Below are 27,949 nucleotides of genomic sequence, written 5' to 3'. Positions count from 1 at the left end.
TTTTTTATATATGTATACAGTGCATTCAGAAAGTATTCAGACACCTTGACTTTTTATTCTAAAATTGATTAAGTAGTTTTTTTCCCCCCACTCAACCTAGACACAATAGCCCACAACGACAAAGCAAAAAATGTTTTATACATTTTTGCAAATGTATAAAATGCACACCTGTATTTGGGGAGTTTCTCCTCTACTCTGCAGATCCTCTCAAGCTCTGTCAGGTTGGATGGGGAGCGTCGCTGCACAGTTATTTTCAGGTCTCTCCAGAGATGTTCGATTGGGTTCAAGTCCGGGCTCTGGCTGGGCCACTCAAGGACATTCAGAGACTTGTCCTGAAGCCACTCCTGTGTTGTTTTGGCTGTGTACCTAGAGTTGTTGTCCTGTTGGAAGGTGAACCTTTGCCCCAGTCTGAGGTCCTGAGTGCTCTAGAGCAGGTTTTCATCAAGGATCTCTTTGTATTTGCTCTGTTCATCTTTCCCTCGATCATGACTAGTCTCCCTGTACCTCCCGCTGAAAAACATCCCCACAGCATGATGCTGTCACCACCATGCTTCACCGTAGGGATGTTGCCAGGTTTCCTCCAGACGTGACACTTGGCATTCAGTCCAAAGAGTTCAATCTTGGTTTCATCAGACAAGATCATCTTGTTTCTCATGGTCTGAGAGTCCTTTAGGTGACTTTTGGCAAACTCCAAGTGGGCTGTCATGTGCCTTTTACTGAGGGGCTTCCGCATGGCCACTCTACCTTAAAGGTCTGATTGGTAGAGTGCTGCAGAGATGGTTGTCCTTCTGGAAGGTTCTCCCATCTCCACAGAGGGACTCTCCATCAGGTTCTTGGTCACCTCCCTGACCAAGGCCCTCTCCCAATTGCTCAGTTTGACCTGGCAGCCAGCTCTAGGAAGAGTATTGGTAGTTCCAAACTTTTACATTTAAGAATGATGGCAGCCATTGTGTTGTTGGGAATCTTCAATGCTGCAGAATTTTTTTGGTACACTTCCCCAGATCTGTGTCTCAACACAATCTTGTCTCGGCACTCTACGGACAATTCCTTTGACCAATTCCTTTGGTTTTTGCTCTGACATGCACTGTCAACTGTGGGACCTTATATAGACAGGTTGTATGCCTTTCCAAATCATGTCCAATCAATTTAATTTACCACAGGTGGACTCCAATCAAGTTATAAAAACATCTCAAGGATGATCAATGGAAACAGGATGCACCTGAGCTCAATTTCTAGTCTCATAACAAAGGGACTGAATACTTATGCAAATAAGGTATTTGTGTTTTTGCTATGTCATTATGGGGTATTGTGTGTAGATTAATGAGAAGAGAAAAATATTTAATACATTTTAGAACAAGGCTGTAACGTTAAAAAAAAGGGGGGAAAGGGAAGGGGTCTGAATAGTTTCCGAATGCACTTTTTATGTGTTTTATTTTCCATTCATGTTTATTTAAAGTATTTTCTGTAGATCGTTGACAAAAAATGGCAATTAAATCAATTTTAATCCCACGTTGTAACACAAATATGGAATAAGTGTGAATACTTTCTGAAGGCACTGTATACGTTGTATTCTTCAAGATGCAATGGGTACATATCATTAATTTCTAAGTCCAAACATTTTTATAGCAACTGCAGATTGCCTCGTTAAACAGCGAGAACCTGCTGAAATTGACAGCTGTGGTTGTTCGTGTGCTAATGACAGGGGAAGTGAGAGGTAAAAAAAGAACACTTCAACTTTGGGGTGTGTGTGTTGTGCTGTGAGAAAGTGTATGTTGTCATGGAGGTTATGAAAATGAAGAGCGTAGGACCTTCACATTTGTATGTGCTGTAGACATGTAGGTGACAGGAGGGTAATTTGTGAAATTATGACCTTATAAGGGAAGTAACAGAAACTTCAGCTCTGTGTTGTGTAGTGTAAATGATACTTTGAAATAAACAATGTTTTTCACTTCATGATCTTGATCTAATCTCTGACTTTATTCATTCATCCAAAAATTATGGAAATCCGAGCCGTAAAGAGACATATGACATGTGTGTCTGTTTATGTAAAATCACAAGGCTGAAATCACATTTTTTCTTTAAAGCCCAAGACATACAACTTTACTAAACCCCCAATCTTGATCATCAACTCAACCCCTAACCATTTTTTTGTAACCTTCAATTGCCTTCACATTGTTCTCCCTCTTTTTTACTATTAACTTTATTTACTACTGTCAGAAAACAGTCCATCGGGAGTGTTGCTTTGATTCTGTGAAAAATATAGGCAATTTGTTTCAAACCGGTTCAATCGACTGAGAAGAAAATATTGTGCTGCTTATGTATCAAAAACGGTCTAATGGAAAGTCTGCATTTAAAAACCAGGACACTCATTTGTGATCTATGCAATTTTGTAAAGGATGCCTCAAATAATTGTGGTCCTTTTGAGTCTAGAAGACTATTGTGTGTGGTTCAAGTTTAACCTCGTTTATTATCTAGCCTATGCATAGAAACACGTACATTTCGGCATACACCTATATTGCTACAACATGAGAGATTTACTTTGTTGTTGTACCAAGATTATTTTCTCCGGCAAATAGGTTTTAGGCATAGTTTTCCGCAGTTGAGTTTGTGTCGCTTTGTTCTCCTGTGTGGATCACAGCGGGGAAACAGGGGGACTCTGCAGCTGCGGCCTCTACCCTCCACTCGGCGCAGGCGCGCTGGCTCTGTACTGAGCGTGTCTGTACTGATTGTGTCTGAACTGCCGGCGAGCTTTAAAAATATTCTAGCCTTCCAACCGCGGCAATGTCGGGCAGGTCGGTCCGAGCGGAGACCCGGAGCAGGGCGAAAGATGACATCAAGCGGGTTATGGCCGCGATTGAGAAAGTACGGAAATGGTAAGAAAGAGGGAAAAAACACTCGTTACCTAACATGAGGAAAAGCCTTGCTTGTTGGGGGTGGGGGTGAGGGGAGAGAACGAGCGAGAATGCAATTGAAAGACGGCAGATATTTTAAGGGAATTTAGGACAGATTCTCTACTCAGGTGCGCTAGGGCGCACTCGTGGTGTGCGCGACTACGTATATCTAATCGTCTACAAACCAGATCCCAATGATTTTAGATAATTTCCCACCAAGGTTTAATGTTGGTTGAACCCAGAAGCCATTTCGTTGCAGTCACATGAAGCCATTCCTTTTTTCCTGGCCGTTGTAGTAGCGGAGAGGGAAGAGAGCCGACTGTTTCAGAACGCCGACAACGCAAATCCTTCAAAAACATACTTCGGGACTATAGGCTACGACTAGTGCGCTCTAGAGTCGGAGTACTTTTCAGACCGTCTGGAGTTTTAAATTAAGCGCTTCGCCCTTTAGGTCAAATAGAGATTGCGCGTGGGGGCTGGGAGAGGGACTACTCATGTTTGACTGAACACGCAATGAGTCCTGTTTTACAAATATAACATTTTATATTTTATAATTTTTATAATTTTTTTATATATTTATATAAAATGATGTTAATTAGTTGCTTTCTATCAATGTACCATTCATTTTCAACAGTGGATTAGTTTGAATCGTTTACTTTCTGAATAAAATTGAGATTCTGCGCTAGTGTCTCCATTAATAAGTAAATCTGCTAACCAATTGAAAGCTCACTGTTAAAAAGCGATAGGGACACATTGAAGGCTATTTGCAAATTACAATCAGGAAACCTTCAAGATGGAAAGAATTAAAACATTCTAATAGCCTACTAAAGTTTGTTTTCATATTTGTTTCAATTGTGTCTGTACCTGTTGAATCAAAACTATTTCTAGTTTCAATTGTAATAGGCCCACATTCATATCGAATCACATGCTAGTGCACAAATTCAATTACTGTTTTATTATTATTACGCAAAAAGGCCTCATATTGGTTTTAACTAGGAGGCTTGGGAACCATCAGGGCAGAGCCCCACATTTATAGCAAAAAATAAAAAGTCATGTTTTTTGGCATTAATACGTGTCACAAATAATTTTGCAAGGAATGTAAAAAAATATATCTTTGAGTTAATAAAGCCGCATACAAACATGGTCTCTTTTTTGTTTTCTTGAGTAAGGCAGCTCCAAAATGCAAGTGTTTCAGCCTAGCTCAGTGCTTTCTGTGGTGGGGCAAGCCAGCAGAAAATATGGCGCATTACGCCGCGATTGGCTCAGTGTTCTGTCACTAATGGGGACACTACGTCACCGCCAAGTCTAAGGGTAGAGCTCTAAAATTCTAGCCCCTCGGGTGCTGCCATAGAGTTACATTAGAAGTGCCCATCCAAGAAGGCTCAAGGTCATTGGCCACAGATAAAATGATGTCAAATCACATTATATCTACAGTAACTTTGATTGGACTGATCATGTCAACATTATACTTTCAAAATCTTAGCTAGCAGTCATCATCATGAATCAAGTCGACAATCTACTGGCAAATCCTATTTAATCATTGTCATGTGAAGAGAAATAATGAAGAGAAATTATAGATAAAACGTATCGGTGCTCATCGGCCATTGGACATAAACATTACACAATGAGTTACAAATCGCAAATTCAACAATGCGTGCTTTGGAAGGAATCAGTGGCTAACTGTGAGCATTGCAAATCAATCATTAGCCTGCTATTCAGTGGAGTGGCTCTGTGGTCCCAAGTCTAAGATTAAGGGTCTCTTTTCCTAGTTTAAAATTATAAACATTCAACATTGCCCATGCTGTCAATGAAGCATGATTTGTGCTGCGCTCAAAACAACTGTTAACTCAGAACTGCAAAATCTGACTTTAGTGAGTTCAAGACAACTGGGAACTTGGAAAAAACTAGCTAAAACTGGTCAAATACGTTTTAAACTTTCATCCAACTCGGAATTGTAAATCGGGAACTCGGGCCTCTTTCTAGAGCTACGACCTGAAGATCACTGATGTCATCATGATTCAACCTTTTTTTTTTCTTCGAGTTCCCAGTTCTCTTGAAAGCACCATAAATCCAGAGAATGCCAGACTTTGACGACAAAGTTTGATGACAAATTTGCCCAGGAAGGACCGCCGTGCCACCTTCCTGTTCAAGTGAGCACAGCACAACAAGGTGAGTCCAAACATCTCTTGTATGCTGCTGCATAAATGATGTAATATGCCAGGGAGATATGTATACTGTAGCTAAGAAAGTAATACTTTGTCTCGGGCCTAACAACACCCGTGCCAATATATCCAGCAAACACCGGCTTCTCGGGCATTATCACTTAAGTTAGCCTTTAGTAGCCCATGTGCCTCACCCTAATAATTCGGTCTATTTTCACCTCTTAATTTTGCCCACTGTTCTGACTTGGTGGTCCACATGTAGCCTATAACCTGTTTTTGAGAAATGTAATCATCGAATATTGTAAGAGCTTTCATTGTCTGCTTATATGCCCCCTTTATTTATCCTACAGTTCTGACTTGGTGTACAGGGAGAACACTGTAAGAACGGCCCATGTTCTGAATTCTATTGCTGTACATTTCAAGAGTGCTGAACAAATAGTTATATTGACTACGTCCATCTTAGCTCGCTCATTAATGTCTTAATCGAAATTACGGATAGCCTCTTATCCGCTTGTCGCCCCCTTATGCCATAGTTTGTACATCTCAATTGTCAGTAGAAATCACATTTGTTTAAGCAAGTCAGCCATATCAGCTATGTTTTTTTTAAAGGCAGTAAATGAGGCTAAATCAACTGTTTCGCTGCCAGACAAGGCTCCGTTGATAGCCAGGTGTAGCAATGGTATAGTGCAATTAATGCATTGTTTACCCACCAAGATTTACATGCTAAAATCACCACTGGGAACCGTTATTCTATTAATCAATCAATCAAATTGTATTTACTTGTATTACTATAGTCTGTGACTATGTGTTCTTGTGTCTGTCTGACTTTTTTCTTTATGGTGTTTTGCGTGTACCACTGGTACAGATGATATCACTAAAGAAACATTGAATGGGAATTGAAGTGAACCATTCAATTCATTCTAAACCTGTGTGTGTCTATCAGGGAGAAGAAATGGGTGACCGTAGGAGACACATCCCTGAGGATCTTCAAGTGGGTTCCAGTGACTGAGCCCAAATCAGCAGATGATGTATGTAACCCCTCCTCCCACACACACACACACACACACATACACACACGTCAGCCACATTAAAGTTCAGTAGATATGTCTTTTACAGGAATTCTCTAAGCACCTCTTCAAACTCGCATCACGTCACTGTGTTGTATGTAACCAGTATTTCTGCCCCCCGTCTGTTGTCTTGCAGAAGAGTAAGAAGAAGAAGAAGAAGGGGAAGGATGAGAAGTATGGGTCAGAATTGACCACACCTGAGAACAGCTCTTCTCCTGGGATGATGGACATGCATGGTGAGTAATGCTCAATTCAGAGTCCATAGCCGCCATACTCTGACGAACGGTCCATTATTACAGATTTATACAACGGGTAGGTCTAATCCTGGATGTCGATTGGTTACAACCACATTCCAACCGGTGTCTATTACACAAGTTACCACCAGCGAAATCTATGACGTTAAAATGCCTATTTACTCTGTTCCATCTCACTGCGCAATCCACTGTCTCATCAGCCCGGCCCAGCAATTTATGAACTTGATCTCCACTATGAAAATTATCTCACATTTCTTTTAGACTAGCATTTGGTTTTTACCATGGAGATTTGTATGAATCTTGCTGTCTGTCCCTCCGACATTTAAAATTCGATCTCTAGCTGTCCCATAGTAATGAATGTCGGGACGAGACAGACAGTCAGTCTTCTGAAGTGATTGTGTTAGCTGTGTGGTTGGCTAGCTCCTCTGAACAACAGTGTCCTGATGAGAGAGCACATTTTCTATGCCAGGTGAAATCACGCGTCATTAGCTCATTCTTATGGATGTATCCAAATAAATGTCTCGAGAAAGCTTAAACAAAGGTATATGCAGTTACTTTGCTGTTCAAGCCGCACTGTTTGACGTGACCGTGAGTTAGCCGTAGTTGGCTGGCTAGCTTGCAAGATAGGGATAAGAATGTTGCCAGCCAGTATGGCAATGGAACATTTGGAACGTCCATAGATACAGAACAACAAAAAGACTTAACGACTGGGTCGCGTCTCTGGCAACCGAACCAGTAGAACAAACGACCAGCCGGCTTGGGTAGGAACCTTAGATTTGTGTCGGGACTATATCTCATGGAAGGATGAAATAGTATGAATAAATTCATCAAATTCATATTTTTATGGAAAATATGTCAATCATTTTTTGAACATGTTGGTAACCCATTGTATAATAGTGATAATTCCTTCGAAGCCGGTGTTTGGATGATATATTGGCACGGTTAGCCAGCCGTTTCGGGCCTAACTACACCCGTGCCAATATATCCTCCAAGCACAGGCTTCTTGGGCATTATCACTTAATTAGTAACCTCAGTTCATTGGCTGATAAACTAGTCACGGCTGTGTCTCACAATAAACCATGTGGCTCTGCAGCTTTGAACTGTGTAGGACACTTAACACCCGGTGTGTGGGTCGGTATGTATGCCTGTGGACCCAGAATGGAATTGAAAGATAAACCAAATGAAAAGCCCATCTCTCTCTCCTTCTCTCTCTCAGACGACAACAGTAACCAGAGTTCCATCGCCGACTCCTCCCCTGTCAAACAGGAAACCAGCTGCAGCACTAGCCCCGCCCCCGAACCCTCTGCCGTATCCCACGGCGACAGCAGTGAGGCCAAGAGCGACCAGAACCCTGACAGCAAGAGGAGTGAGACATGCGCACACACACCCACCACCACCACTACCAACGGGGTGTATCACGGACAATTGCCAACCCTGAAATCCCCTCGTATTGTGGCCCTTTCCTTAGACACTTCTAATAGAACTGGATAGGTGAAGCTAATGGCAGGGTTTAGAAGAACAGTGTATATTCAATTCCTGTTTGGTTAGCTGGTTAGGCCTGAAGTCACAGGGCAGTACTCAGGGACTCATCACGCTGAGAGGGGGAGAGAGAAAGATATAGAGAGAGAGTTCAGCTGTGACCAGACCCTCGGGGCTTCAACTGCCAACCGTCCATCTTCACCCCCTACTAACAAGAGACCTCTCTCAGCCTGGTGCAAAATAGAACTCTCTCTACCCCTCTCTCTTTCTCTCTACCCCTCTCTCTTTCTCTCTACCCCTCTCTCTTTCTCTCTACCCCTCTCTCTTTTTCTCTACCTCTCTCTCTTTCTCTTTCTCTCTACCCCTCTCTCTTTCTCTCTACCCCTCTCTCTTTTTCTCTACCCCTCTCTCTTTTTCTCTACCCCTCTCTCTTTTTCTCTACCCCTCTCTCTTTTTCTCTACCCCTCTCTCTTTTTCTCTACCCTCTCTCTCTTTCTCTCTACCCCTCTCTCTTTCTCTCTACCCCTCTCTCTTTTTCTCTACCCCTCTCTCTTTTTCTCTCTACCCCTCTCTCTTTCTCTCTACCCCTCTCTCTTTCTCTCTACCCCTCTCTCTTTTTCTCTACCCCTCTCTCTTTTTCTCTACCCTCTCTCTCTTTCTCTCTACCCCTCTCTCTTTTTCTCTACCCTCTCTCTCTTTTTCTCTACCCCTCTCTCTTTTTCTCTACCCCTCTCTCTTTTTCTCTACCCCTCTCTCTTTTTCTCTACCCCTCTCTCTTTTTCTTACCCCTCTCTCTTTCTCTCTACCCCTCTCTCTTTCTCTCTACCCCTCTCTCTTTCTCTCTACCCCTCTCTCTTGCTCTCTACCCCTCGCTCTTGCTCTCTACCCCTCTCTCTTTCTCTCTACCCCTCTCTCTTTCTCTCTACCCCTCTCTCTTTCTCTCTACCCCTCTCTCTTTTTCTCTCTACCCCTCTCTCTAGTAGCCCTATATGTAATACTCCTCCCCAGTTATACCTTTGTTGCTGAACATTTATAACTACTGCATATTACCACACAGTGACATCAACGGGGTTAGAATTCCTTTCCAGTATCCCTTGACTTGAGTTGTTTGTAGAAAATAAAAGGGGAAAGTATGAATACTCAACATTAGAATGTCTTGTAGCAGAATGTCTTGTAATTGATGGTCAAACGCAGTCATTCAACAGTAACAGATCTGACAGGTTTACTTGGTGATTCATGTCGTGTGTTAATGTGTTTGTGGTGCAGCGAAGAGCAACCTGTCCACGGAGGGCTCAGAGAGAGGACAGAGGGACAAGAGAGACAGCAGACAGACGTCCTCAGGAGACAAGGACACCTCAGACAGCCGCGAAGCCACTCAGGTACTCTGTTCTACTATACTGTATGTTCTACTCTTCCTCCGTGAAGAAGATGAGTGGCCTGAGGACCTCCTGGAAACCAGATTATTAATTTAAGGGTTTTTATCCCACCCACATTTCTAAATAAATAGATGAACCAATAACTTCATCAGCTGTAGTTGTTTGTATGTTTGTGGGCGGCAGGCAGCCTATCTGTTAAGAGTGTTGGGCCAGCAACCGAAAGGTCGCTGGTTCGAGTCCCTGAGCCGACTAGGTGAAAAATCTGTCGATGTGCCCTTAAGCAAGACACGTAACCCTAATTGATCCTGTAAGTCGCTCTGGAAAATAGCGTCTGCTAAATGATTAAAATGTAAAAAAATGTATGTTAGCAGAGACAAGCTTGTACAGCCTTGTTTTCGCTAAAACACCCTTATCTGACTGTGTGTTTGTGTTTCTGGGCTGGCAGGAACAGGAGGAAGAGGCTCCTCCCAGTAAGAAGAGCAAGGAGGAGTCTCCATCTCAGGACTACGAGGAGAAATAGATGCGCTGCATCCTTTCTCTATCTTCTTCCTCCCTTCCCTCCCTTTCTTCCTCCCCCGTAGCCCCTAACACTCCTCCGAGCAGAGGGAGAAAGGACTTTATCTCCCTCCACTAAGCCTTCTTCCCTCCTCCTCTTCTTCCACACTCACTCCCTCACTAATGCCACGAGTAGTTCTATGAACCAGCCTGTTATCCCCTCCATGGCCAGAGGTTGCGCTGTGAGCCCAGCTCTTCCCAGAAGAGAAACACTGACCTGCACCTGTGACACAAACACACGGACAATATGGGACTTGACATTCTACGCTGGCACCACACGCTAACAGAGTGGGATGAAGTTTCCCCTAGACAGTGATCTAAGGTTTAGCTTCTATGTTTTCCCCCCTGATGGTTAAAATTAGGATGCAAGGGAAGGTAGACTGACCCTAGATCTGTAGCTCTCATCTTCTAACCCAGGAGCCACGTCAAACCTCCCCCTAACTCGCCTTCGGTTGTTCCGGTGTTTGTTTAGGACAGTTTCCAAGTTGTTTAGTTTAGTTTTGGGGTTGTTGTTTAGCCCAGGAGGGTCAATGCACTGTTAAGGTGTAATGTCACAAACGGCACGGCAGTATGGTTTTACTGCTGCTGTGCTGGGTGTGGATTTCTGTCAGTTTGTTATTTTAGTTGCTTTGTTTTCTAGAGGGAGAACAACAGTGGTTCTGGTCACGTTTATTTTTCCGCGAGGACAGGCTTGTAGCATACATAGGTTTTAACGAAGGGATTTGATTATTATGGGATATCGTACTTGGTAGGTCAAACTGTTTTTAACTACTTTTTTATTGTACCATGTTTTTATTTACCTTGTGGTTTTAACATTGAGCTGACGCTAATGATTTTATTCAGCATTTACATTCAACTATAAACAGTTTCTGTTTCACATTGGTTACTGTTAGAAAGACAACATGTACTATACAAAACTGCATTCTGCAAATATCTGAAAGAAGAATTGACTTTGAGGGAGTCAGCAGCTTCCCACGAGCCTGGGTGTCAGTCAGTTTCTCTTCCCTGCTTCTTTCCTGTCAAAAGGCATGACGACTACAAAAGTGTTGCGGAGTTAGACAGAAACATGTTGGTGTCCAGGCTAAATTCCCACTTGGTCAACAACAATGACAGTTTTTAAATGAGTCTTCATTGCCATGGCGGTAGTTTAAATGTACTACAACTTGTATCACCTTTCATTACCTCCCCTCAGTGTCCAGTCAGTCTTGTAGTTCAAACTGTGGCTCAGATTCTCATTCAAGGTGCTCAGATCCTCATTCAAGGTGCTCTCTGTGGGTCGCAACCTAACTTCAGGATAGAGGAAGGAACGCATACTCGCACAAATCTGTCAACTTAAAAAAAAAATCAAACCTATTTATGTATTTTTTGGTTCGGTTGACTTCATCAATCAATAATCGTTTATTTCCCCGGAAATCAATGAGTTCAGATGGCAGATGATGCAGATGATGCAGACATGGGTATCTCAGAGCATGAGCCTGTCTGACCCACTGTTTGTCAGTGGGTACACACATCCAAACATCAGTTCAATAGAGAGAAATGAAATGACATTTCAGTGGAGACCGAGGACGGCTTGGCATATACCTCATTTACAGTCCAGCAGAGCTGGTACTCGTGATGCTATGTAATTGACATGGACAGTTAGAAGAGCAGTATGTACAACATTCCGTTTTTTAGATATCTTTCGTTATGTTTTAGCTGTCACCTGATTCTGATTGAACCGGTTAATGCTTCTAGTTTAACTCATATGAACTGTGTATATAAAGAGCTGAGAAAACATGTCAGATGCTTGTTTTCTTGGGACCATATTGCTTATTTATTCCATCGCTAGTGCTCAGATTTGATCATGTCCAACGGTTTTGTTTTATTAATAAAAAGCCCCAAAATGTTTTTTTACCCAGTGTGTTTTCTGTTGCCCATTGATTTCAGACGTATTACCTCAAGTACTAGATTAAAGAACTCTTCAACATAGGTAAGTTTCTGTATTTTTCTTCTGTTTGAATTATACGTCAAAAGAACCAATACTTCCTACTCATTTTGGATTGAGGCCTGCAGATTTATCTTCCTAATGCATATGCTTTGTTGTACTCCAATGAGAAGCACAAAAGACTTAGAGGGAAGGCAATCTGAGGTAGCAGCTGGCTTTCAGTTTGCACTCAAACACTTCCCTTCCCTACAGACTTCCCCTTCTCGTTTAGGGGCCTGTTTTTCAGTGAAACTATTTTCCTTGTGTTGTATTTGAGGGGAACTCATGAAAAATGGAGAGAGTTATTACAGTTCCCCTCGTCCTGTCAGGGGTAATGTATCTGGGGATGAATTAATTATGAGCAGTTCTTGTACTTCTTGGTCTGTGAGATGGAAACAGCCTGGTGTGGTTAGTACGTTTGGGGTGGGGGGCTGGTGGTATTTGTTTGTGGGGCTGCAGAGAGGAGTCTTGTCCAGAAACAAACTCTACTACCCACTGGACACTCCATGTAGATTTGAAAGGATGGATTGGATAGGCGTAAGCAATATGGTTGTTTGTTCCAGCCCATAACTCTACTGATTTTTGGACTATAGATGATAAGAGGAAATCAACATTCTACAGGTAGAGTATTTGTTTTTATTGTATTTTTTTTTGTACACAACATAGAAAACCAGTACCGCTTTACAGTAGGGTCCTCATCTGTAAAGGGTTTATAACAGTCTACCAATGAACAAACCCGTTATAAAGCCTTTCTAGATGATGCCTTAACGTTATTTGAAACATACAAAACAGTGCACTAAACAGTCACGTCACTTAGTAAAGAGTCCACAATGTGCTTATAGAGTTAATAACATCATTACAAGTGCGTTACGTTTGTTCCCTGGAGTCGGTACATCGTTATCGTACATCGTGCGGGTCAGTCTATCAGCAGAGCAGAAAAATAATATACACGTAAAAGATCCTTTTTGTTTCCATGGCACCTTGTGCACATTTAGTTTTTCAGAAAACTTCTGATGGTTATTTACAAAGGCCGGTGTCAATGGTTAGTCACATAGATCTATCATACATAGCTTTGTTACACCGGGCGATTCAATATGATCCAAACTGTGTGCTTCAGTACATAGCTCTAGTACACGTATATCTATTACAGGACAGGTCGTTTTTAAAAGACAATGCATAAAATACACAGGCAGCACATAAAAGGTGACAGTTACTAGGTCGTTTTCTGTCTCGACAATTCGTATCAAATCAATAAGTTTGTTTTTTCATTTAGCGTGGCAGTTTCTAAGTGTGTCCTGGATTCTAAGAGGGAGTTTTAAAGTGAGTAGTGCAACAAGTTAAGTGGCTGGCGTTCGGTTGCCTTAGTTTGGATGAGCGCCTGCCACCAGCACCAGGTTGATGTTCAGTAGGCATTAAAACAACATGTGCGTTTTTGTGGAGAATTTCCCAAAATACCTCCTCAGTTCCAAAATGTCCTCTATCATTTTGTGCCTGCTGAACACAACCTGGTAGTACAGGTAGACTGTGTGTCCTGTGGTATTACCCTGTTCCCTTTGTGGAGGGGACATCCATAGAGTCATCCCCCCCTCCTCTCCCCTGTAACTATTCCCCAGGTCGTTGCTGTAAATGAGAATGTGTTCGCAGTCAACTCACCTGGTTAAATAAGGGTTAAATAAATAAATAAAAGGTTCAGGGTCTGGACACAGCACACTGACTCGGGAATGTGACATGTGAAAGACAGGAATGTGTTGGAGAAACATTCATCATTAATTGTGCTATTAGCAGTGAACCACTCTGGTGCATCCAGGCCCTTCACCCTCACGGACGTCTGCATCGTCAAATGCCTTCCCTCTTGCCCGGTTACATATAGGAAGTTTATTTCCTGTGAGAACTGAAGTCAAAACCCAACCCATGCTGTATCCAAAAACAAACAAAAAAACATAAAAGAATGAACTAATAACAGAAGATGATTAGTTTATGAACTAATAACAGAAGATGATTCCTTCATGAACTAATGACAGAAGACTAATTCCTTTAGTTCCTAACATGGATATTACATGTCGGAGAGGGAGTTAGAGAGAGGGGGGAGAGTTAGAGAGAGGGAGGGAGGAGAGGGAGGGGGAAGAGAGTTAGCGAGAGGGAGGAGAGGGAGGGGGAGGAGAGTTAGCGAGAGGGAGGAGAGGGAGGGGGAGGAGAGTTAGCGAGAGGGAGGAGAGGGAGAGTTAGCGAGAAGGAGGAGAGCGAGGAAAGGAGAGTTGGAGAGGGAGGACAGGGAGGGGGAGGAGAGTTAGCGAGAAGGAGGAAAGCGAGGAAAGGAGAGTTGGAGAGGGAGGAGAGAAAAGTTAGTGAGAGGAAGTAGTAGAAGTAATAGGAGAGTCTTAGGGAGCGGGGGATTTTTTTTTTGAGTTACCTAAGTGGACTATGACAGTGAGTGACGTACATAAATACGATATAAAAACCCAGAGGGAGTCTGGTCGGTGTTTGGCGTTCTGTGCAGGGCAGGGGTGGGATACTTTGAATGAGAGTGAGTCTAGAAGGTCTGGTCATCTTGGCAGGACTCTGTGGAGTGACCAAAGGCCTCACAGATGTCGCAGTACGGCCGCTGGTCGGCTGGCTTGCCCTTGAAGGAAGAGTGGGGCACTGAGTCAGGGCTCTGGGCCTGGGTCGGACAATCTTCGGTGTCATGGAGGTCGAAACAGTCACAGATATCACAGAACAGACGAGGAGGAGCCTTCTTGTCCTTCTTAGATCCACACTCTTCCAAACTAGAGAGGGAGAGACCGAGAGAGAGGAAGAGAGAGAGTGATTAGGGAAATGCAAAATATTGCATGTTGACGGGTCTGTCAACAACTGTAACTGAGGGCTAAGTTTGGGGTTTGGGTTCAGAGGTTATAAGACTGACCCGTCAGGGCCGTCGTTGCCGTTGAACTCAGCAAGAACCATCTTCTTCAGCTTCACCTTCAACTCCTCGTTCTTCCTCTGCAGGTCCACGATCACACTGTTCAGGAAGTTAATCTGAAGGAGGAAAATAGATGGAGGGAGAGAAGAAAGAGAGACCACAGTCAAGTTTATATAAGAAAGAGTGGGGTGGACTGTGAGACAATGGTGGATGTGCGGATATCTATCTATGCAAATTATATACTGTATAAGTGACAAGCAGATGATGCAATTTTAATACTAATTGCGAATCATACCTGTCCCTCTGCAAACTCCTTCTCTTCTCTCAGCTGGTCCAGAACTGCGTCACCTGAGGAAGGCATTCCACTGTCCCCTCCCTCGGAGGCCTGCTGTCCCATGAGCCTCTGCTCCAGGCTGGTGACACATCCCTGTAGTTGGGCCTTGTCTCTCTCCAGCGCCTCAACGGCAGACTGCAGCGTCTTGGCTATGGCGTTCTCACCTTGCAGCACCACAATCTACAGGGAGAGGGAGACAGAGAGACAGGTTTCAACGAATATAGAGATACAGCTGTTGTATGGCAGCCCAGAGAAAAAGCATAGGACCCAATGCAAGTTTTCTTATTTTTTTCATCAAAAGGCCCAGAGTCTGACAGAGTTGTGTGTGAATGTTTACCTCATTCCTCAGAGTCTCCAGCTCCTTGTCCTTATCTGTCTTCTGGAAGTTTCTCTCCTCCCCTGTCTCCTGGTTGGATAGAGTTTCCCTGGGGGGGGGGGCAGAGAACCGCTAAATACAGAACTCACACACTCACACTGGGACTGGCAGGAGCAGTGCAGTACATTTCTCTTTGGGTACAGTGAGAAACTTCTGCCTGATGAAGGTCTCTGACTGCAATTTTTTAAACTTTTGATTTACAATAAATAATCAAATACTTCACACAATAGTTGTGATACTCAAGGCGTTGGAACAAGGTTCACTAAAGACTAGTGAAGCTAGCTCTTTCTCAATAACAACATTGGGAAGTTTAGGGCCGAAGTTTGAAAGAACACAACAAATCCAGATGTTGAAATCCAACTTGACAACAAAGGCATTATCAGGATTCAGATCACAGTGAATAACCTGTCTTTGGAAGCCCAAGGTTGATGGCATTACCCTGCCTGGGTCTCGTGATCCAATACATCCACATGGAACAACAACCTTAATCACATGCTGACCACACCGCTCGCGTCGAGTGCGTTGCAAAATAAATGTACACATACATGTTATTCAATCATTGCACCCACACTGCTTGCGCACGTCAACGAGCATCTGCGTAGCCAGGCACTAAAATAGAAGTTGGTTCTATTTGTGAAGCTTCACTCGCTGCAAGTCCTGCCTCTCCCATCTCCTCATTGGTTTTTAGGAGTATATATCCACGTGGGTGATTGAACGATGAACTGAGGTCCACACTCCAGTCCAGTTGGTGGTGGTAATGCACCTTAAAGTTGGTTGCCAACCGCCATATGAAGTCCGAAGATGAAGAAGACTGAAGGTGGAGAGATTACTAGAACTAACTAGGTTTACCCTTTTATCTGTGGATTAATTGTCGGAGTAGAGGACCTTGTGCATTTCAGGTAAAATAACAACCCAATGTTTATATCCAAGGACAAATTATCTAGCAACAGCACGCTAGCTAGCAAAATGTACATAAATGTTTAATGCTTTTCGAGGAGAGATTACTAGAAACAATGCTTATGCTTTTCGACCTGTCCCCAAATTAATATTTCAGAGTTTGTTTTGATATATCAACCTGCGTGTCCTGATGGCGTCTGGTGTGGGTGGACAAAACCAACATGCGCGCGAGCTCTCTGGTCAGCATGTTAATCACAAAAGATGTAGCTTGGATGTCTTCCCCTCAACAAAGTCTTTACTACAGATGCTAGTCTAGATATATAGCCTACTTTTCTAGGGATTAATGCTGCTGAATAACGTCTCTTTTCTGACTGCCTGACTGTGAAACATTCACCTGAAAAGGTAATTATCCCCTGATCTCTCCTGACTGATTAGTCCTGCTCTACATAACCTCTCAGGCTTTCATCATCTCTCTCTGGTTTAAATAACCTTTCTGATGCCAACCTCCCACCTCTTCTGCTCCTCTCGTCTCCTCCCATTTCCTCTCCTCTCTTCTCCACCCCTTCTTCACCTCTATCTCCTCTCCCCTCCTTCCCTCCCTCCCTCTCCATCTCATCTCCTCTCCCCTTCAACATTCCTTTCCTTCCTGCCCTCCATCTCTCTCCTCTCATTACTAGTGTTAGTAAAGGGATATACAGTGCCGTGAAAAAGTATTTGCCCCCTTTCTGATTTTCCCTATTCTTGCATATTTTTGATACTGAATGTTAGTAGATCTTCAACCTAAACCTAATATTAGATAAAGGGAACTTGAGTTTACAAATAATAAAACAAATGGATACTTATTTTATTTATTTAATTAACAAAGTTATGTAACACACAATTCCCCTGTGTGAAAAAGTAATTGCCCACTTACACTCAGTAACTGGTTGTGCCACCTTTAGCTGCAATGACTGCAACCAAACACTTCCTGTAGTTCTTGATCAGTCTCTCACATCACTGTGGAGGAATTTCTGCTTTAACTCAGCAACATTTGTTGGTTTCCAAGCATGAATGGCTCGTTTCAAGTCCTGCCACAACATCTCAATTGGGATTAGGTCTGGATTTTGACTAGGCCTGTCACGCCTGCTACGCTCTTCCCCCCTGGCGCTCGAGGGCGCCAGGCGCCCCAGCATTGCGCACTCCTGCCACCATCATTACGCACACCTGCCTTCCCCCCGTCACACACATCAGCGATTATTGGACTCAATCATCTGTTTATTACCTCCCCTATATTTGTCAGTTCCCCAGCTCTGTTCCCTGCTGCTGTGATTGTCGTTTGTCATTGTGTATCCGTGTGCTGACACTGTTTCTGTCCTGCTCTCCCTGTACCTGCTTCTCGTCTCCGGTGTCGGTCCTTACTAGGCCATTACAAAACTTCTAATTTGTTGCTTTTTAGCCATTTTCATGTAGACTTGTGTGTTTTGGATCATTGTCTTGCTGCATGACCCAGCTGCGCTTCAGCTTCAGCAGGACAATGATTCTATTCTAAATTATTTTAAATCGTTTTTTTCATCATCAATCTACACACAATACCCCATAATGACAAAGCGAAAACAGATTTTTTTTAAATGTTTTTAAATAACAGAAATACCTTATTTACATAAGTATTCAGACCCTTTTCTATGAGACTCGAAATTGAGCTCAGGTGCATCCTGTTTCCATAGATCATCCTTGAGATGTTTCTACAACTTGATTGGAGTCTACCTGTGGTAAATTCAATTGATTGAACATGATTTGGAAAGGCACACACCGGTCTATATAAGGTCCCACAGTTGACGGTACATGTCAGAGAAAAGACCAAGCTATAAGGTCGAAGGAATTGTCCGTAGAGCTCCGAGACAGGATTGTGTCGAGGTACAGATCTGGGGAATGGTACCAAAAAATGTCTGCAGCATTGAAGGTCCCCAAGAACACAGTGGCTGCCATCATTCTTAATTCGAAGAAGTTTGGAAACACCAAGACTCTTCCTAGAGCTGGCTGCCTTACCAAACTGAGCAATCGGGGGAGAAGGACCTTGGTCAGGGAGGTGACCAAGAACCCGATGGTCACTCTGACAGAGCTCAAGAGTTCCTCTGTGGAGATGGGAGAACATTCCAGAAGGACAACCATCTCTGCAGCACTCCACCAATCCAATCAGGCCTTTATGGGAGAGTGACCAGACGGAAGCCACTCCTCAGTAAAAGGCACATGATAGCCCGCTTGGAGTTTGCCAAAAGGTACCTAAAGGACTCTTAGACCATGAGAAACAATATTATCTGGTCTGATGAAACCAAGATTGAACTCTTTGGCCTGAATGCCAAGCGTCAGGTCTGGAGGAAACCTGGCACCATCACTACAGTGAAGCATGGTGGTGGCAGCATCATGTTGTGGTGACCAGTCAGGATCGAGGGAAAGATGAATGGAGCAAAGTACACAGAGATCCTTGATGAAAACCTGCTCCAAAGCGCTCAGGACCTCAGACTGAGGCGAAGGTTCACCTACCAACAGGACAACAACCCTAAGCACACAGCCAAGACAACGCAGGAGTGGCTTCGGGACAAGTCTCTGAATGTCCTTGAGTGGTCCAGCCAGAGCCCGGACTTGAACCCAATCGACCATCTCTGGAGAGAGCTGAAAATAGCTTTGCAGCGATACTCCCCATCCAACCTGACAGAGCTTAAGAGGATCTGCAGAGAAGAACTCCCCAAATACAGGTGTGACAAGCTTGTAGCGTCATACCCAATAAGACTCGAGGCTGTAATCACTGCCAAAGGTGCTTCAACAAAGTACTGAGTAAAGGGTCTGAATACTTATGTAAATGTAATATTTCAATTGACATGTTTTTAATAAATTTGCAAACAGTTCTAAAAACCTGTTTTTGCTTTATCATTATGGAGTATTTTTGAATAAGGCTGTAACGTAACAAAATTTGGAAAAAGTCAAGGGGTCTGATTACTTTCCGAATGCACTGTATACACTATCCATACACTTCTTCCACTATCAGAAACACTGAAGTCGATCGTTAATGGATATAGAAAAGAAACTGTACCAAGGCAGCAGATGCATGGTGCAATATGTTTACACTCAGCTATCTTCCCAAGGCAGCAGCGAATAAATTGTGTTGTAAATACTATAAGGAATGTGTAATAAATGTTTTACCTGTCTTTCATGTCTTGCTGGTACTGAGACTTATGACTGTTCAGCTTCAGTTCCTCACTGGGAGAGATGGAAGGAGAGTGAGAGAGAGGGGGAGAGAGAGAGAGAAAGAGAAGGGAGAGCGAGAAATGGAGGGAGAGAGATGGAGGGAGAGCGAGCGAGAGAGAAGGGAGAGAGAGAGAAGGGAGAGAGAGAGAGGGAGAGAGAGAGAGAGAGAGAGAGAGAGAGAGAGAGAAGGAGGGCGAGAGAGGGAGAAAGAGAGAAGGACGAGGGTTGCTTTTCAGTGTCAGTCAACATTTGTGAGACTCAATAACAATCAACATGATTCATGTCTAGAGGCACTTTCTAATAAAGGACAATCAGAATGTGTGTTCAACATCAATGATAACAAATGTATACATAAATAAAAATACATTTACAGCACAGTATCTCTGCTTGGCTGTGATGTTGGTACGGGTATAAAGTAAAGGTTGTCATGGCGAAGTAGTGATGAGTGTAAAGGTCGTGTCCAATTCTCAGTATGTGTGGCAAATGGGCCAGTCTAAATCACCTTCTGTGTGTCCAACTGAGGCATAATCACATTGGCCACACTCTAAAGCATCAGTCACAGGCACACACACATTTAAAAATACTTGATTTGAATCCACAAATAACATCACATCATAAAGGATTCAAATATTTCAAAGGTTGTTGATGCAAGGACACTTAAGGAAACTAAAAGCACCTTCACCTCCACACAGCTAGGCTGCCCATATCGGCTGAAACAGAGCAGTACCTTCTCCTCCACACAGCTAGGCTGCCCATATCGGCTGAAACAGAGCAGTACCTTCTCCACCACACATCTAGGCTGCCCATAATGGCTGAAACAGAGCAGTACCTTCTCCTCCACACAGCTAGGCTGCCCATAATGGCTGAAACAGAGCAGTACCTTCTCCTCCACACAGCTAGGCTGCCCATAATGGCTGAAACAGAGCAGTACCTTCTCCTCCACACAGCTAGGCTGCCCATAATGGCTGAAACAGAGCAGTACCTTCTCCTCCACACAGCTAGGCTGCCCATAACGGCTGAAACAGAGCAGTACATTCTCCTCCACACAGCTAGGCTGCCCATAATGGCTGAAACAGAGCAGTACCTTCTCCTCCACACAGCTAGGCTGCACATAACAGCTGAAACAGAGCAGTACCCTCTCCTCCACACAGCTAGGCTGCCCATATCGGCTGAAACAGAGCAGTACCTTCTCCTCCACACAGCTAGGCTGCCCATATCAGATGAAACAGAGCAGTACCTTCTCCTCCACACAGCTGCTAGGCTGCCCATATCAGATGAAACAGAGCAGTACCTTCTCCTCCACACAGCTAGGCTGGCCATATCGGCTGAAACAGAGCAGTACCTTCTCCTCCACACAGCTAGGCTGCCCATATCAGATGAAACAGAGCAGTACCTTCTCCTCCACACAGCTGCTAGGCTGCCCATAACAGCTGAAACAGAGCAGTACCTTCTCCTCCACACAGCTAGGCTGCCCATAATGGCTGAAACAGCGCAGTATTTTCTCCTCCACACAGCTAGGCTGCCCATAATGGCTGAAACAGCGCAGTATTTTCTCCTCCACACAGCTAGGCTGCCCATAATGGCTGAAACAGAGCAGTACCTTCTCCTCCACACAGCTAGGCTGCCCATAACGGCTAAAACAGAGCAGTACCTTCTCCTCCACACAGCTGCTAGGCTGCCCATAACAGCTGAAACAGAGCAGTACCTTCTCCTCCACACAGCTAGGCTGCCCATAACGGCTAAAACAGAGCAGTACCTTCTCCTCCACACAGCTAGGCTGCCCATAACGGCTAAAACAGAGCAGTACCTTCTCCTCCACACAGCTAGGCTGCCCATAATGGCTGAAACAGAGCAGTACCTTCTCCTCCACACAGCTAGGCTGCCCATAACAGCTGAAACAGAGCAGTTCCTTCTCCTCCACACAGCTAGGCTGCCCATAATGGCTGAAACAGAGCAGTACCTTCTCCTCCACACAGCTAGGCTGCCCATAATGGCTGAAACAGAGCAGTACATTCTCCTCCACACAGCTAGGCTGCCCATAATGGCTGAAACAGAGCAGTACCTTCTCCTCCACACCAAACAGCTAGGCTGCCCATAATGGCTGAAACAGAGCAGTACCTTCTCCTCCACACAGCTAGGCTGCCCAGAATGGCTGAAACAGAGCAGTACCTTCTCCTCCACACAGCTGCTAGGCTGCCCATAACAGCTGAAACAGAGCAGTACCTTCTCCTCCACACAGCTAGGCTGCCCATAATGGCTGAAACAGAGCAGTACATTCTCCTCCACACAGCTAGGCTGCCCATAATGGCTGAAACAGAGCAGTACCTTCTCCTCCACACCACACAGCTAGGCTGCCCATAATGGCTGAAACAGAGCAGTACCTTCTCCTCCACACAGCTAGGCTGCCCATAATGGCTGAAACAGAGGAGTACCTTCTCCTCCACACAGCTAGGCTGCCCATAACAGCTGAAACAGAGCAGTACCTTCTCCTCCACACAGCTAGGCTGCCCATAATGGCTGAAACAGAGCAGTACTTTCTCCTCCACACAGCTAGGCTGCCCATAATGGCTGAAACAGAGCAGTACCTTCTCCTCCACACAGCTAGGCTGCCCATAATGGCTGAAACAGAGCAGTACCTTCTCTACACAGCTAGGCTGCCCATAATGGCTGAAACAGAGCAGTACTTTCTCCTCCACACAGCTAGGCTGCCCATAATGGCTGAAACAGAGCAGTACTTTCTCCTCCACACAGCTAGGCTGCCCATAATGGCTGAAACAGAGCAGTACTTTCTCCTCCACACAGCTAGGCTGCCCATAATGGCTGAAACAGAGCAGTACCTTCTCTACACAGCTAGGCTGCCCATAATGGCTGAAACAGAGCAGTACCTAGCCAGTTGTTTTACTCTACTCTTAGGCAGGCCTGCAATCTGAAGGCCACGTACCGTAAGCCTATGTATGTGGCCCAGATTGCCAAATATCAATATTGCCAACTTGCATTTTGTATCTGAAGCTGTCCAAGCGTGATATGAGAGGCTGATGTTTAATACGCGCGCACACACACACACACACACACACACACACACACACACACACACACACACACACACACACACACACACACACACACACACACACACACACACACACACACACACACACACACACACACACACACACACCCACCCAAAGGTTGTAACCCGAGAGAAGTGAAAAGGCACTCTACTCCTTAGAGAATATACAATAAAATAACCAGTGAAAAACCCCAATTCCCCCCTCTAATCCACTGCTAGCTGTGTATAGACTTTACAACACAGACCAATCTCGCCAAAACACACACAAAGAGATCAGACTGGGTCGGATGCAGCTGTTCTCCTAGACGAGATGTCTCCGGCAGCACAAAGCTGCTCTCGCTCACACACACACACACACACACACACACACACACACACACACACACACAGACAGACAGACAGACAGACAGACAGACAGACAGACAGACAGACAGACAGACAGACAGACAGACAGACAGACAGACAGACAGACAGACAGACAGACAGACAGACAGACATGCCCGCGTTCTCGCGCGAATGCACACGTCATGGAGGTTATGAGACCCATGGAGTGGCCATGTTGGAGGCAAGCGGTTCGAGGAGAAGAGGCTGTGATTATGTAACACTCCCTGGTCTCTGATGGACGGAAGGAAAGAGGAACGCTTGTGTCTAAAAGGATGGAGGAAGAGAGGGATGAGTGAAGGAGAGGAGAGAATAGTGAAATCAGGACAAAGTGAATAATGAAGTACTTGCTGTCATTCAGCCTGTCACGTCAATCTGACGTCAGAGACCGTTGCTTTGATGACTCACACGGGGGGGGTGTCACAACACACACACAAGTTAAACATGAAGGCATGCACACGCACGTGTACACATACACGTCCGCAGACCTATAAATAGAACCCTAGGTCATGCATGACGCTCATCATAACAAAGAGAGAAGCCCAGTCTTTCTCCCGACATACTGCAGCTGTACATAGCATACTGCTGTCTAATAAGAGGGAAGTATTTCATCATCACTGGCTACTGGGTTTTAGGGATACATCAACAACCGTTCTAATACCAGAAGACTACACTTTGCAGAGCATGATCCCACACAGGTGTCACAAACTGGCTTTAAGAGTGAACTGTCTCTCTCTCTCTCTCATATCATCAGTATGACTAAGCGGCATGAGCGAGATAAATATATGAGTCTATGACTTATTTGAGTAAGACTTTGATATGAGCCTCTCTCACGTTTCCCTGCACGGGCTTCTGATGTGCTGGTCATACAATCCTCCTGTGTCTCCTGGAGCCAAAGAAGCTGACATGTTGGTCGAGGGTCAGCTTGTACTCACGTCCATGCATGGAATTCCCATTTCTCCTTGAACATTTCCTTGAACATTCCAATATGCTGGTTTCAGCCATTCACACAGAGATTAGATCACCCAAAGAGCATAATAACCTTCGGTCGCACTCACATTTCCTTGCACAGATTTCCGATGCGCTGGTTTTCCGAGCTGCTCCGCTCCTGCGAGAGACTGAGTTCTTCCTGGTATTTGGAATTCTGCCGTTTCAGCGCCTCGAGCTGGAAAATGATACACGGATGGAAACGAAGGATGAAAGGAGGGAGAGAGAGAGACAGAAAAAAGAGAGAGATTTAGACACACAGTAAACAGTAAACAGATAAAGCCGTCTTTTCTTCACGCCTCTCTAACAGTCTTAGTCGCGAACATTAACACGAAGACACACTGCCGTGTTACCCTGCTCCACTGAGACAGCCGTTTCCTCGGTACACAAAGACCAACACCATTACTCCTCATATAAGCTGTCTGCCAAACATACGCACAGAGACATAAGTGTGTGAGGGATTAAATCACTTCGCCTGGGCGGCAGGAAGCCTAGCGGTTAAGAGTGTTGGGTCAGGAACCGAATGGTCACTGGTTTGAATCCCCAAGCTAAAAAAATTGTCCGTTCTGCCCTTGAGCAAGGCAGTTAACCCCCAAAAACAACTGCTCCCAGATGTCGATTAAGGCAGTCCGCCGTACCGCTCTGATTCAGAGAAGTTGGGTTAAATGTGGAAGACACATTTCGGTTGAATGCATGCAGCTAACTAGATATCTCCGTTTCCCTACTTCTAGCGTCAATGTCCATGACTAAGTATTATTTCGTTTCTTTATTCCCAGCTCATCAGAAACAGATAATGTGTAGATACACGGTATGTGAGACTTGGCAACGCCAATTAAATCACCATTTGGTTGGAGATGGATCCTCTGCGGCATTAGAGACCATGCAGAGATGATGATAATGACTGAAAAGATCATGTTGATTTCTAAAGGGACAGCAGCACAGGGGGGATCAAACCATGAGCGTCCAAATCATCAGTCAAACTTTAAATCCTTTTAAGCATTCTGTTTGTTCTTACTCCCACTCCTGTTTCTAAACAATATGGCATAAAAATAGCTAATGGTGTGCGAAATCTTGGTTTCTAGGATTTTTATTCAAATGAACTCTTATACTTGTCAAAGCAAACATATCACAGGCAAATCTTGGCATCCTGACATCTGAAGGGGATGTTAGGTAAACAAGTGGAAACTTCCACCAGAGAAGTGAGGACATGTTGACTAGCAATGACCCCTCTTCTGTTGTTATGCTTCCCCTAGACTAGAGTCCCATTGTGGCAGTGTACAGTATGTGTGTGCGTGTGACCATGTGTAACGGCTTTCTTGGATTGAACCAAGACGCAGCGTTGGAATAAGACATGATATTTATTTAAACCAAAAACAGACGAAGACGAAAAAACGAACTATACTTGAAATAACTAACAAAATAACAAAACGAATGTAGACAGACCTGGACGTAAGAACTTACATGAAACACGAAGAACGCACGAACAGGGAAATGACTACATAAATTAACGAACATACAAACAAACCGAAACAGTCCCGTATGGTGCAACATAGACAGACACTGACACAGGAGACAACCACCCACAACAAACAATGTGACACCACCTACCTTAATATGGTTCTCAATCAGAGGAGATGAAAACCACCTGCCTCTAATTGAGAACCATATCAGGTACCCATAAACCAACATAGAAACACAAAACATAGACTGCCCACCCAAACTCACGTCCTGACCAACTAACACATACAAAAACTAACAGAAAACAGGTCAGGAACGTGACACCATGTCAATAAATAATTTACTGGACATAAACACGGCTTCGGAATCAATGTTTTTCTTTGCTACAGTACTGCTGCTGGCACAGAATAAAAAAAGTTCCCTGATGGATTGCCATGGTAAGTCATGTGCTCACGTGCTGTCTGTTTGGTTGCATTTTAACATAAAGTAGATATATTTCTAGTGTCTTTTTTTAATCTCCAATCATCTGGCTTTACATGTGAGTAACCGATCCATGGCAGATGCAGCGCAATCCTGATTGCAATCTCTTATTGAATGCAATCCTGAATGCAATCTCTTACTGAATGCAATCCTGAATGCAATCTCTTACTGAATGCAATCCTGGATGCAATATCTTACCGAATGCAATCCTGGATGCAATCTCTTACTGAATGCAATCCTGAATGCAATCTCTTACTGTAAGTCATGTGCTGAGCCGTGGTCGGGAGCTGTACTCCATGTCAATCAAACAGAACCCGACCCGGACCAGAGAGAAAAGCTATTTGGAACTGTGAACACCTCTACCTTAAAGTGAGTCGGTTTACATGACAGAACCCTGAACTAGTCCACGGAGGTGTCACATACTAACAAACACACACAACACGCAGAGAAGAAAACCTCCGTACTCTGTAGCCTGATTTGAAGCAGTCAGATTGAGGATGCTGCTCTGACACTGGGCCATTTCACAGTTTGTTTGTGTTTGTGACAGATGTTCGACTAGTATCCTCAGAGGATAAGAGCACAGCAATGTTAGACCAGATAATCTAATAACATCTGTCTGAAGACAGACTCCATATCCATAGCACGCACGCACGCACGCACACACACACACACACACACACACACGCAGACACACACACAGCCGACAGCAAACAACCAGACAGCAAACTTAAGCGCTCATCCTCAGTCCCAAAGGCCGCAAACGACCATCTCTCTTCCTGAAAATACAACCATCTAAATCAGTAACCTCCTGCACTTTCAGATTCAAATCGTCCTCACTCATCCTCCCTCAATTACCACTCAAGAACAAGTCTTCCCCGAACAGCTGGAATACAGCTTGAAATACAGGCTCAAATAGAATCAGCTAAAACATCACCAGTCCATTTGAAAAATGACACAAACATGTAAGAAACCTGCTGTGCGAGGAACAGAACAGCTGTGTTTACCTGGTAGTGAGAGTAGCTTGTGCCTGGATAGACCCGGTGCAGAGCAGCCACATCCACTGCTCCACCCTACAGCGTGGTCCCTCTGTCAGAGCTCTCGCTCTCTCCCAGTACTGGTCTCTAGTCTGTCTGTCCCAGTGGCAGAACAGTCCCTATCTCTCCTAATGTCAATACTGTACCCTATCTTTCCCCAGTGTTCTCTCCCAGTGGCACACACACTAACGCAGACTCCCCATCAATAAACCATCAGCTCCCACCCCCTACAGTGCACGCCAGAGAGAGAGAGAGCGAGGGGGAGAGGGAGGAGAGAGCGAGGGCGTGTGTGTGTGTGTGTTCCCTGCGCACACGCTCGCTAGCTAGCTCACACACACGTGGTCGCGTGTATTAAAGCGAGGAGCAGTGCCTTCATTATGTAAATCCCAACAGGTTCCTCCTCCCTCACCCACCCCCACCTTCTGCTGCTCTCTCTCTCTCTCTCTGACACACACACACACACTAAGGTTGGGCGGTATCCAGATTTTCATACCGTCATACTGTTTCTGTAACATACCTGGGTATACGGTATTACCGGGAGTGCACACAAGGGCAATATTTATTTAAACTATACAGTACCAGTCAAAAGTTTGGACACACCTACTCATTCCAGAGTTTTTCTTTATTTTTACTATTTTCTACATTGTAGAATAATTATGAAGATATCAAAAATATGAAATAACACATATGGAATCATGTAGTAACCAAAAAACTGTTCAACAAATCAAAATGTATTTAATGTTTGAGATTCTTCAAAGTAGCCACCCTTTGCCTTGATGACAGCTTTGCACACTCTTGGCATTCTCTCAACCAGCTTCATGAGGTAGTCACCTGGAATGCATTTCAATCAACAGGTGTGCCTTGTTAAAAGTTAATTTGTGGAATTTCTTTCCTTGTTAATGCGTTTGAGCCAATAAGTTGTGTTGTGACAAGGAAGGGTTGGTATACAGAAGATAGCCCTATTTGATAAAAGACCAAGTCCATATTATGGCAAGAACAGCTCAAATAAGCAAAGAGAAATGACAGTCCATCATTACTTTAAGACATGAAGGTCAGTCAATCCG

The 27,949-nt window shown here is 44.3% G+C and overlaps 2 protein-coding genes across 3 annotated transcripts in view; one reads left to right on the top strand and one right to left on the bottom strand.

Annotated features, from left to right (window-relative positions):
* The first annotated feature begins 2,607 nt into the window (after positions 1-2,607).
* On the top strand, positions 2,608-11,671 carry LOC139543713 (B-cell CLL/lymphoma 7 protein family member A-like). Its single transcript, XM_071350063.1, has 6 exons — positions 2,608-2,873; positions 5,997-6,081; positions 6,257-6,356; positions 7,591-7,740; positions 9,120-9,232; positions 9,675-11,671. The coding sequence occupies exons 1-6, from the start codon at positions 2,782-2,784 to the stop codon at positions 9,747-9,749; spliced, it is 615 nt and encodes a 204-aa protein (XP_071206164.1). The 5' UTR covers positions 2,608-2,781; the 3' UTR covers positions 9,750-11,671.
* Positions 11,672-12,369: 698 nt separating this feature from the next.
* The window catches only part of LOC139543712 (CAP-Gly domain-containing linker protein 1-like), a 36,766-nt gene continuing 21,186 nt past the window's right edge, over positions 12,370-27,949 (bottom strand). For both annotated transcript variants that reach the window (XM_071350061.1, XM_071350062.1), the window contains 6 exons: positions 23,985-24,091; positions 19,431-19,487; positions 15,318-15,405; positions 14,942-15,160; positions 14,650-14,762; positions 12,370-14,512 (listed from right to left, as the gene is read on the bottom strand). In XM_071350061.1, the coding sequence (XP_071206162.1) occupies positions 14,278-14,512; positions 14,650-14,762; positions 14,942-15,160; positions 15,318-15,405; positions 19,431-19,487; positions 23,985-24,091 (819 nt within the window). In that variant the 3' untranslated portion in view covers positions 12,370-14,277. The remainder of the gene's footprint in view (positions 14,513-14,649; positions 14,763-14,941; positions 15,161-15,317; positions 15,406-19,430; positions 19,488-23,984; positions 24,092-27,949) is intronic.

Source organism: Salvelinus alpinus, chromosome 18 (assembly GCF_045679555.1).
Source record: "Salvelinus alpinus chromosome 18, SLU_Salpinus.1, whole genome shotgun sequence".
Taxonomy (NCBI): domain Eukaryota; kingdom Metazoa; phylum Chordata; class Actinopteri; order Salmoniformes; family Salmonidae; genus Salvelinus; species Salvelinus alpinus.
This window is presented reverse-complemented; position numbering and strand designations above follow the sequence as displayed.

Coding starts and splice junctions, on each gene's coding strand:
- LOC139543713 (XM_071350063.1), top strand. CDS start 2,782: ATGTCGGGCAGGTCGGTCCGAGCGGAGACCCGGAGCAGGGCGAAAGAT. Junction 7,741..9,119: donor GAACCCTGACAGCAAGAGGA/GTGAGACATGCG, acceptor TTTGTGGTGCAG/CGAAGAGCAACCTGTCCACG. Junction 9,233..9,674: donor ACAGCCGCGAAGCCACTCAG/GTACTCTGTTCT, acceptor CTGGGCTGGCAG/GAACAGGAGGAAGAGGCTCC.